The 11496-nt window shown below is 41.7% G+C and overlaps 1 protein-coding gene across 1 annotated transcript; it reads left to right on the top strand.

The window, feature by feature from the left end:
• The first annotated feature begins 1744 nt into the window (after nucleotides 1-1744).
• On the top strand, nucleotides 1745-3189 carry LOC132891112 (ferritin, middle subunit-like). The gene is made up of 4 exons (XM_060928575.1): nucleotides 1745-1994; nucleotides 2115-2261; nucleotides 2809-2934; nucleotides 3034-3189. Exons 1-4 carry the CDS (start codon nucleotides 1890-1892, stop codon nucleotides 3187-3189), a joined length of 534 nt encoding a protein of 177 aa, XP_060784558.1. The 5' UTR covers nucleotides 1745-1889.
• The last annotated feature ends 8307 nt before the right edge of the window (nucleotides 3190-11496 follow it).

Here is an 11496-nt window from a genome sequence, read left to right as displayed (position 1 = left end):
CCTTTTTGGTGGGGTTTTGGTCGCCCTTGGCGCCCCTGCGCACACTTTGCGCTCTAGGCAATTGCCTCGGTCGCCTATAGCAATCGCCGGCGCTGACCACCACCACACGCAACCCCACCCCACCCCACCTCACCTCACCTCACCCCACCCCACCTCACCTCACCTTTTTTGACAAATCGCACCCTGACTACATGCTTTGCTGTACAATTAAATTAGGCTAAGACATTATAATGCTGACTCGTTTTCAGAATAGTGGAAGTCATAATTTTTCTCCCCCCGTTTCTGCGCCCCTGGATGGACGCAGCGCCCTTAGCATTTGCCTATATTGCCTATGCCACGAGCCGGCTCTGCCCACAGTACCCAGTTTCTGAGACAGACCCATATACAATCTCATCTCATCTCATTATCTCTAGCCACTTTATCCTGTTCTACAGGGTCGCAGGCGAGCTGGATCCTATCCCAGCTGACTACAGGTGAAAGGCGGGGTTCACCCTGGATAAGTCGCCAGGTCATCACAGGGCTGACACATAGACACAGACAACCATTCACACTCACATTCACACCTACGCTCAATTTAGAGTCACCAGTTAACCTAACCTGCATGTCTTTGGACTGTGGGGGAAACCGGAGCACCCGGAGGAAACCCACGCGGACACGGGGAGAACATGCAAACTCCACACAGAAAGGCCCTCGCCGGCCACGGGGCTCGAACCCGGACCTTCTTGCTGTGAGGCGACAGCGCTAACCACTACACCACCGCCCCCATATACAATCTTTGGAGAAATAATTCTTTTTTTTTTTTTTTTTTAAAGCAACAGTTAGTCTGTATTAGCCAATCTGACTTTACCCCGCCTACTGCATGGTTAAATTCTCATATCTGATTGGTTGATTGTATCTGATTTGTTTGTTTTTCAAGTGAATTGTACAGGTTATAGGTCACAATAAAAGTGGGAAAAGTTTTAAAATTATTTATCTTGGTCTCTTTTTTTTTTTTACACATCAGAAAAAAATATCATTTTATTGGGGGTTTAGGGTTAGCACCCCAAAGGGATCAATAAAGTTCTATCTAATCTAATCTAATCTAATCTAATCTAATCTAATCTAATCTAATCTAATCTAATCTAATCTAATCTGTACAATTTTATATCCACTGTACGCGACTGAATACGACCTATTGATGCTGGAGAGTGGAATCAGCACCCTCAAACCAGAGCTTGATAGTCCTCGTTGTGGGTTTCACACAGCACAGGAACAAAACTGCTGCATCACACTTCACTCAGGAACAAAACTTTTCCTGACTATTTTACTGTCGGCTGAGGGAATTTCTCCTCGCCACCGTCGCCTCAGACCTGCTCATAAGGGATAAATCAATTTATTAGGGATAAAATTAAAGTTAAGTCTTTTAAACTTTAACTTTTGCTCCCATGTTGATCATGTAACTCCTTTTGGACCACCATGTAAATAAGTGCTTGCACTTTATTAAATTATAATTTATTATGTTATTATATCATGTTTATACAATTTTAACAATCAATCGATCGATCAATCAATATTTTTTCGTGAAGCTGCTTTGCGACAATTTCTGTTGGTCAAAGTGCGAAACAAATAAACTGACGGCTTTGTCAGTAACAGTCTGTATTAGCCAATCTGGCTTTACCCCGCCTACTGCGTGGTTAAATTCTCCTATGTGATTGGCTGATTGTCTCTGCGTCACGTTGCCACAGTGAGAATAAATGAGAAGGCGGTCGGTTCCCCGCACAGATCTGGAAGGAGGTTCTTGCTTTAACAGTGATTGAACGGAACGGCTTCCTGCTCGCATTCTGTTTATTATTCGGCGTTTAACAGAAGGTCTGTTATTTTTTTTTTTTTGCCTTTTAAAACCAGCCGAAATGGAGACTTCTCAGATCCGTCAGAACTACCACCGCGACTGCGAGGCCGCCGTTAACAAGATGGTGAACCTGGAGCTTTACTCCTCCTACACCTACACCTCCATGGTGAGGAGCTCAGAGTGTGTGTGAGTGCGGTGGGGTTGGAGGTGGAGAGCTGGCGGAGAGGGTGTGGGATGTGTTTCTGTGCTTTACGGCTCGGTTGTTTACATTATTATTTTACCTCAGGCCTGCTACTTTACTCGCGATGACGTCGCGCTCGAGGGTTTCGCGCGTTTCTTCAGAGAGAACGCGCACGAGGAGCGCGAGCACGCGGAGAAGTTTGTGTCCTTCCAGAACAAGAGAGGCGGCCGCGTTTTCCTCCAGGACGTCAAGGTGAGAGCGCAGCGCTTTATTTCTCATCCCTGTATCTGACTCTCAGGAGGAGGCGCTCCGCCAGCAGCAGTGCGGGACTTTCGGGTGCGTTTCGGGGTTAAAGGTCACATGTTTGTGAAACGTTAAGGTTTCAGCTTTCTCAGGTAGAGAAGCTGATGAAGATCTGAGAGGGTTGAAATGTTGAGCTTTTTATTTGATTCTGTGTCACTGAGGTAAGCAGTGTCTGAGTGGGAAGGCTGTGTCCCAAGCAGATGTCCTGTTTCAGTGCAAGTGGCCATGCCCAGGGGAGCCTGTTCTTAGCATCACTTTAAAATTGACACACTTTCTCTAACTTGGATGTTTTTTGAGAATATGTAGGTGAGATTTAATTGTTTTAAAGTGTTTGCCATTCTAAGCTACAGAACAGTGGTCCTCAAATGAAGATGGCTTTTAGGAATTAATTACTGCTTCCTGCTGTGAGGGTTTAAAATGACCTGAGCTCTGATCCTAAATCAGACCTGAAGAGGTGTTTGTAATGTGTGCTATAATCAGGTGTGTGCCCTTTCAGAAACCAGAGCGTGATGAGTGGGGCAGTGGACTGGAGGCCATGCAGTGTGCTCTGCAGCTGGAGAAGACTGTGAACCAGGCTCTGCTGGACCTGCACAAGCTCTCCACTGATAATGGAGATCCTCATGTGAGTGCTGAGAGAATGTTAAACTGATCATGATTCCTGTTGGCTGTTGAGGGTGAGACTGCTCTACTTATTGCATCCGTTTTCTTCCTTGTCCATCAGCTCTGTGACTTCCTGGAGTCTCACTACCTGAATGAGCAGGTGGAGACCATAAAAAAACTGGGTGACCACATCACCAACCTCACAAAGATGGATGCCGCCAACAACCGTATGGCTGAGTACCTGTTTGATAAACACACCCTGCGAGGAAGGAGTTAAAACTGCCTCTGCACTGATCAGCAGACCCTCCATCATTAACCCTAGGAGTTGAAACGAGAGTATCTTCCTGTCTGTAATCTCTCTTTCTCATGTGGAGGATTAAACACTGACCATTTAAATGAATAAACACTGAGATGGGCACAGACCTGTTTAATTCTCTTTTCTTAAATCCTACTGATCTATTACCCCCCCCAATAGGTTGGGGTTAAATTCTGACAGTGTTGTGGAGGTATGGAAGTCCTTTTATTTGTTGGTGTTGTAAATCAGATTACTGGCCTACGAAAAAATACCTGCAGGTAAGCTGTCACTGCACAACTTTTTTTTTTTTTTTTTCTTTCCATGGTTGGGGTTTTAAAGGGCATATCATGCGTAAATTCATGAGCAAGATCAATGTAATTCTCCCATTTTATATTAAACTGGTCAAATGGCTAACATTTTGCAGTGTGGGTTGTTGTGTGGTTTTTTTTTTTTTTTTTTTTTTTAAACCTTGTGCAATACCAGAGAAAGTCAGTTGAAATCAAGCCATTTGAGGTGAATTCATCTGCCTCTGAAAACTTGCCATTTGGATTTCTCAGCAAACACTTCATGGAAATCAGTCATCTGTGGGACTCCTCCCTCTGAATCCTACGTTAGTGCCGTTTTGTTTGAGAAAACAACCTGGTGGTTTTCTGCAAGTTTCTTCAATGTTATTGCGTAATTATTAAAATGGTTAATAGATGTATTGTAGGAGGGTGTAGCAACACCAATCTTGATGGGATTAGTACTCATCGTTTTCCAGAAGACCAGACAAAGAGAAGTGGGAGTGCTTGGCCTACACAGGCTGTGCACTTGTACTGTGCAAGGCTTGTGCAGCCTGTTCATGCTTCTGCAGATAACCTCATGATTCTGGCTCCAGACCCGACTTGGGATTTTTCCAGATGTGTGGGGGGTTTTCCCCTCCCCCTTGTGCTGTAGACAGATGGCCTTGTGCAAAATTACCCTTCTGGATGAGTGTGTAAAGGGACATGCTTTCATTTTTTTTTTTTTATATAAAAAACAACCTGAAATTGGTCCAGAATATGCCCTTTAAAGGATATGGGACATGGATTTTTTTTTTTTCTGGGCATAATTACGTATAAAGGACATAAGAAATGCCATCTAAATCACTGCAGGGTGTCAAATGTGAAAATCAACATTCAAGTTTTTTATATACATCAGCGTAAAACAAGGATTCCTTAATGAGCTAGGTGGTCATGTGACCTGTGACGTAACAAACTTTCCAAGGAGCCAGCGCTTGGGAATCTAATGTAAACAGGTTACCGAAATGGACACCAGACATTCCCGATGTTTCACAGAGATGTGAAGTTAGACCCTATCAATTCGAACCAAAATAAATTATGAAGTATAAATCAGGCCTAAGAAACGATGAAGTGAAGTTGGAAATTATTTTAACAAACAGAACAATGTGCAACAAAATATTTTAAATAAAATATTAGACTCCTCTCCCCTGCGCTTTAAGCATTACACCAATTTTCGTATTTTCGCAGCTGTGAATGACATCAACCCCCCCCCCCCCCCCCCAAACCAAAAAAAGTAGGCGTACACCATGCTACTTTTTTTTCCTTTGAATGGTAATAGGCAACACAAAGACGCAATCGGACAGCAACTTTTTTTGTGGAAGTCTCTCTCTCTGAGGCACCTAAGGACAAAAAACTAATTCGGCTCCCACCAAAGAGCCGGCTCTTTGAACCGGATCGTTCGCGACTGACACATCACTACTGCGCATGCGCAGGTGAGCCAACACTTTCCTCAGCTTCAGGTCCTTGGGAATGCAAAAAAACTAACTCCAGGGCATTTCCCATTGGAATTATTGCAACCATAAGCAGCACAATACACCATGATGTCCAATGTACTTTAAAGACTATAAAAACAATTTTCTTGTCATTCACTTCTCCATTCATCTACCCGCTTGTGCTGTGCCCGAAAGTTTTTGTGACGTATGATCACGTGACAGCGGCTTTTCCGGTTGTAGAAAATGCATATCGGAAGTCGAGCAGAAATGCCATATCACGAATATAACGATTTTGCTAAATTTAATAGATGATTTTGTGTTTGTTGATGCAATTAATTCATATTTTTAATGGAAAGAAACTGATATAGCGTGCTTTTATGTTTCATGTCCCATATCCTTTAATAGCAGCATTCCACACTGAAGAGGGTTTAACAATGTAGTGCACTGAGCCATAACCAACACTGGGTGGAGCCAATTCCCAAAAGTGGCTTAATTGTGTCTTGAACATTGCAGTGTAACTTGGTCAGATGATGGCTGCATATACTAGTGCATCTCAAATTAGAATATTGTGAAAGTTCTATATTTTCCATCAGTTAAGTTAAAAATGTTTATTAGACTCATTACACAAACGAATGTTTTTCAAGCATTTTTCTATTTTAATCAGTATGGCATACAGTACAAAAACATAAACCATCTCAAAATATTAGAATATTTTGAGTTTGAGTAAAACAGTATGAACAGTGTATATCTTGGTCTAGTTCAGTACACACAACCACAATCATGGGGAAGACTGCTGACTTGACTGTTGTCCAGAAGATGATCACTGATACCCTCCTTGTGGAGGGCAAGCTGTAAAAGGTCATTGCTGAAAAGGGTGGCTGGAAAAGGTGCACAAGCAACAGGGATGGCTGCAATCTTGAGAGGATTGTCAAGAAAAGTTGATTCAAGAACTTGGGAGAGCTTCACCAGGAGTGGACGGAGGTTGGTGTCAGTGTATCAAGACCCATCACGAACAGACTTTGAGAAAGGGGATACAACTTTTGCATTCCTAATATCAAGCTACTCCTGAGCCAGAGACAATGCCAGAAGTGTCTTATCTGGGCTAAGGAGAGAAAGAAATGGACTGTTGCTCAGTGGTCCAAAGTCCTCTTTTTCAGATGAAAGTACATTTTGCATTTAATTTGGAAATCACGGTTCTAGAGTCTGGAGGAAGAGTGGAGAGGCACAGAATCCAAGGGGTTTGAAGCCCAGTGTGAAGTTTCCACAGTCTGTGATGATTTGGGGTGCCATGTCATCTGCTGGTGTTGGTCCACTGTATTTTATCAAGTCCAAAGTCAACACGGCCATCTACCAGGAGATTTTAGAGCACTTCATGCTTCCATCTGCTGATGAGCTTTTTGGAGATGCTGATTTCCTTTTCCAGCAGGACTTGGCACCTACCCACAGTGCCAAAACTACTACCAAATGGTTTGCTGACCATGATATTACTGTGTTTGATTGGCCAGCCAACTTGCCTGACCTGAACCCCATAGAGAATCTATGGGGTATTGTCAAGAGGAAGGTGAGAAACACCCGACCCAAAAATACAGATACGCTGAAGGCCACTATCAAAGCAACCTGGGCTTCAATAACACCTCAGCAGTGCCACAGACTGATCACCTCCATGCCACACCGCACTGATACAGTAATTCATGGTAAAGGAGCCCCAACCAAGTATTGAGTGTATAAATGACTATACTTTTCAGAAGTTGGACGTTTCTGTATTGTAAATCCTTTTTTTGATTGATCTTAGGGAATATTCTAATAATTTGACATACTGGATTTCTGATTTTCATGAGCTATAAGCCATAATCATCAAAATTAAAACAAAAAAGCCTTTAAATATTTCACTTTACATGTAATGAATATAGAATATGAAAGTTTACCTTTTGAATTAAATTATGAAAAAAAAGGAACTTTTTCATGGTATTCTAATTTTTTGAGATGCACTAGTAGATAAGAATTGGACAACTCCTCCAGGAGAGCAGTGACTGACTTTCAGAATTACTACGCTATAGCTTCATATAAATTATGAAGCAACTTTTGGATATTTTGCTTTCAATATACAACAGTGGACAGATTTCTTTTAAACTCCATTACTGAGCATGATGCAATTTCAAATAAGGTTTTTCTTTGCATGTTCAAGCTGAACTTTTGCCCTAATGCATGGTAAATGTACCTTTTTAGTCAAATGTTCATGTTTTAGGTTGTTTTTGTGTTGAAAACATTGTACATGGTTTAGTGTGTTGCATGTAGTGATTGTAAAAATTGCTGTCCATGTTTCGACACTTCTCTGAAATGAAAAGTCCAGTCTGTTTTGATCAGTTATGAAGGGTCCAGGTTGTTTGTGTTAACTGTTGTGAGAAGAGAAAGTAGTGTACCTAGGAGAAATCCATCAACATGGGAAAGATAAGAGAAGCACAAACCAAATGAGGGAAAAGTGTGTTGACCATAAGTCAGGGAATGGTAAATAACTCACCTGAAAATGTCCATTTCTACTGTTAGGGCAATAATAAAATGGACACCAACTGGAACTGTTACAAACTCACCTGGAAGAGGACCTGAGTGTATTTTGCCCCCACATGTAGTGAGGAGGATAGGGTTAGGAAAAAAAAATAAAATATTGGGCTTTCCAAATCTCCAAAACCCCCATCAGACTCCACCTTCATGCCAACAGATTATTTGGAAGGTTCCAGAAAAGTATTTTCTGTCAGTTAACCACGGACATGAGCGCCTGAAGTTTGTGAAACGCTACTGCAGCTTTGACGGGACCAGTGTTCACTGGTCTGATGGAACGAAAATGGGGCTTTTTGGCAACAAACACTCAGGGTGGGTTTGATGTAAAAAGAAGGGTGGCTATAATGAGTAGAACCTGATCCCAACTGTGAAATCTTAATAGTGGCACATATTTTCATTAAAAATAATTACTTCATGATGAGGGATTTGTTTTTTTCTGAATATATGTATTTGAGGCGGCACGGTGGTGCAGTGGTAAGCACTGTCGCCTCACAGCAAGAAGGTCCTGGGTTCGAGCCCCGTGGCCGGCGAGGGCCTTTCTGTGTGGAGTTTGCATGTTCTCCCTGTGTCAGCGTGGGTTTCCTCCGGGTGCTCCGGTTTCCCCCACAGTCCAAAGACATGCAGGTTAGGTTAACTGGTGACTAAATTGACCGTAGGTGGGAGCGTGCGCACGTGTGGATGGTTGTCTCTGTGTCAGCCCTGCGATAACCTGGTGACTTGTTCAGGGTGTACCCTGCCTCTCACCCATAGTCAGCTGGGGTAGGCTCCAGCTTGCCTGCGACCCTGTAGAACAGGATAAGTGGCTACAGAGGATGGATGGACATTTATTTCGATAAATGAGAAGTCAACTTTATTGTCAAATATGCTACACATGCTCGACATACAGCACAGATGAAATTTCAGTCCTCTCTGACCCACGGTGCAAACAGGCAATGCAAAAAATAAAAACAGAATAATTGAAAAAAACAAACAAACGGTATAAACACTCTAGATAGGAACTAGACGTAGACTAACACTCATAGATAAGTGAGATGAAGCGACTCCAAGCGGTGGATTTTTTTTTTTAAACCCTTTTGGCTAATCTTTACAAGGGGTGCCAGTAATTGTGGAGGTCTCTGTACATGGGTTGTGCCTGTTGCATCTCTGGTGTTCCAACAATGCAATTATTGTGTTCCAGGACAGAGTTGGTGTATGTGTCAACATTAGTCAGAGAGTTTGTGGTGGTTTGGGCAGCAAACACACTCCAGTCTGTGTGCTGGAATAGGTGGGTTGCATCCAGTGTCACATCCACCTCATTAGATATGCAAGACATGAAGTGTTGGTCAGTTAAGCTCACTGTTCACAAAGCGTTACTATCACTGGGGCGCCTTGCTAGTCATTAATGGGCGATTCTTCAACTCCGGGCACTTTTGGCCTTGTGAACTTGAGGGGAAAAAAAGTGTTCATATCAAAATTGTCACAGTCTAATAGGTTAGTATAACTAGTCTAGTTTGATGATCCATAAGAGAACGCACTAACATTACAAGACAAATTGGGGTTTTTTTTACACATTTTCTGACCCGCATTGAACAAATGTAATTTCCATCACATGTACATATTTGATATTTATTTTAAAATAGTATGATATACATCATTTCTCAACAGTGTAAGACCACTTTCAACCATAGTTTTACCAGTTTATACCTATATTGCAATTACCATACATTTGTGGATTCGGTAAATTAATTGTGATGAGGACCAAACACAAAGCTTACATCCACCACAACCTGAAATATAATATTGAAATGGTTAGATACATTTCAGGAAATAACTATTTGCGTTCTTACATTAAGTGGAACATTATCTCATAAACTATGCAGAAGTTTTTAATGAGTGATTAGAATTTTGTAACTATTTTGTTAAAAAAAGGTATGGGGTGGTGGAAATTACTGGGTGCGGTGGAAATTACAATGAATGGACCTTATAGAAAAACAAGACATTTATTTTAAAACCTTCTTCAGCACACAATTTCATTAAACAAATCAATTTAGTCTGTTTGGTCGCTTACCATAAAAAGATGAACAGTACAGTCTTACTGTAAACAACTATAACCAAAAATAGCCAAACAAAGTTGTGAATGTAAAATTGTAACATTCTTATTGGTTAGATGAACACTGTTATGAATTTCCGAATACTTAAAAAAAAAAACTTAAACCTTTGTCATGTCAGTGCATTGCAGCATGAACTGTAAAGCATCTTGAGCGTCTGTAAAGCATCTTGAGCATGCATGCACATGCGTCTGTGTGTGTGTGTGTGTGTGTGTGTGTGTGTGTGTGTGTGTGTGTGTGTGTGTGTTTGGTATTGTAAAATTGTAATCAGTCTCTTAGATGAACACTATTCTGAAGATAATTTTTAAAAGACACCTTAAACTATATCATATCAGTTATCATACAACATGAACTGTAAAGTATTCTGAACACAGGGGAGAGAACGAGTGAGTGAGAGAGAGGGAGGGAAAGAGAGAGAGTGGTTTGTCCAGCGAGCATTTAGAGTGACCAGACAGTATGTGTGAGAGATAATTTATGTGTGCATGAAAGTGTGTGTGTGTGTGAGAGACCGTGACAATCTAATTCAAGGCCAGATTTTGATATCTGTCTCTCAGCTCAGCAAGAAGAGCGTTGTGGAAGACCTAAGTTCTCCTTAGTGTGTGTGGTGCTGTTGCCAGCTGCTTTTTAGACTTGGTATTCGGCGAGTCAGCCTGCCTCACTTTTTTCATTAATCGATCGTACTGTTTGTGGTACTTCTCGGCCTTCTGCAGAGCCTTCTCAAGCTTAACATTGCTTTCATACGATGCTGCATACACTTTTGAACGGTTTCTTAAAACCTTTTTCCTTCCCCTTTGTTTGTGAGTTGAAGGTTGGGCAGAGGGTGATACTGAGGGTGGTTTGGGAGGTGGAGAGACAGCCATGATGCTGTAATTGATGCAGTATGTGGTTTGGCATTGTCATGTTGGAAAATGCAAGGTCTTCCCTGAAAGAGACGTCGTCTGGATGCGAGCATATGTTGCTCTAGAACCTGGATATACCTTTCAGCATTGATGGTGTCATTCCAGATGTGTAAGCTGCCCATGCCACATGCACTAATGCAACCCCATACCATCAGAGATGCAGGCTTCTGAACTGAGCGCTGATAACAACTCGGGTCGTCCTTCTCCTCTTTAGTCCGAATGACACGGCGTCCCTGATTTCCATAAAGAACTTCAAATTTTGATTCGTCTGACCACAGAACAGTTTTCCACTTTGCCACAGTCCATTTTAAATGAGCCTTGGCCCAGAGAAGACGTCTGCACTTCTGGATCGTGTTTAGATACGGCTTCTTCTTTGAACTATAGAGTTTTAGCTGGCAACGGTGGATGGCACAGTGAATTGTGTTCACAGATAATGTTCTCTGGAAATATTCCTGAGCCCATTTTGTGATTTCCAATACAGAAGCATGCCTGTATGTGATGCAGTGCCGTCTAAGGGCCCGAAGATCACTGGGTTTTTTTTTTTTTTTGCTCCACTATTTGTCTGCGCAGAATTAGGGGGATTGGTGATCCTCTTCCCATCTTTACTTCTGAGAGCCGCTGCCACTCCAAGATGCTCTGTTTATACTCAGTCATATTAATGACCTATTGCTAATTGACCTAATGAGTTGCAATTTGGTCCTCCAGCTGTTCCTTTTTTGTACCTTTAACTTTTCCAGCCTTTTATTGCCCCTGTCCCAACTTTTTTGAGATGTGTTGCTGTCATGAAATTTCAAATGAGCCAATATTTGGCATGAAATTTCAAAATGTCTCACTTTCGACATCTGATATGTTGTCTGTGTTCTATTGTGAATACAATATGAGTTTTTGAGATTTGTAAATTATTGCATTCAGTTTTTATTTACAATTTGTCCCAACTTTTTTGGAGTCGGGGTTGTATAATAAATAATTGAAAAAAACAACTGCTAAGAATTCT

The sequence above is a fragment of the Neoarius graeffei genome, chromosome 9 (assembly GCF_027579695.1).
Source record: "Neoarius graeffei isolate fNeoGra1 chromosome 9, fNeoGra1.pri, whole genome shotgun sequence".
Classification (NCBI taxonomy): domain Eukaryota; kingdom Metazoa; phylum Chordata; class Actinopteri; order Siluriformes; family Ariidae; genus Neoarius; species Neoarius graeffei.
This window is presented reverse-complemented; position numbering and strand designations above follow the sequence as displayed.

What these genes read in the sequence shown, in the direction of transcription:
- LOC132891112 (XM_060928575.1), top strand. Translation starts at nt 1,890, where the DNA reads ATGGAGACTTCTCAGATCCGTCAGAACTACCACCGCGACTGCGAGGCC. An exon ending in CCTACACCTACACCTCCATG is followed by an intron (nt 1,995 to 2,114) that starts GTGAGGAGCTCA and finishes ATTTTACCTCAG; the next exon opens with GCCTGCTACTTTACTCGCGA. An exon ending in TTTTCCTCCAGGACGTCAAG is followed by an intron (nt 2,262 to 2,808) that starts GTGAGAGCGCAG and finishes GTGCCCTTTCAG; the next exon opens with AAACCAGAGCGTGATGAGTG.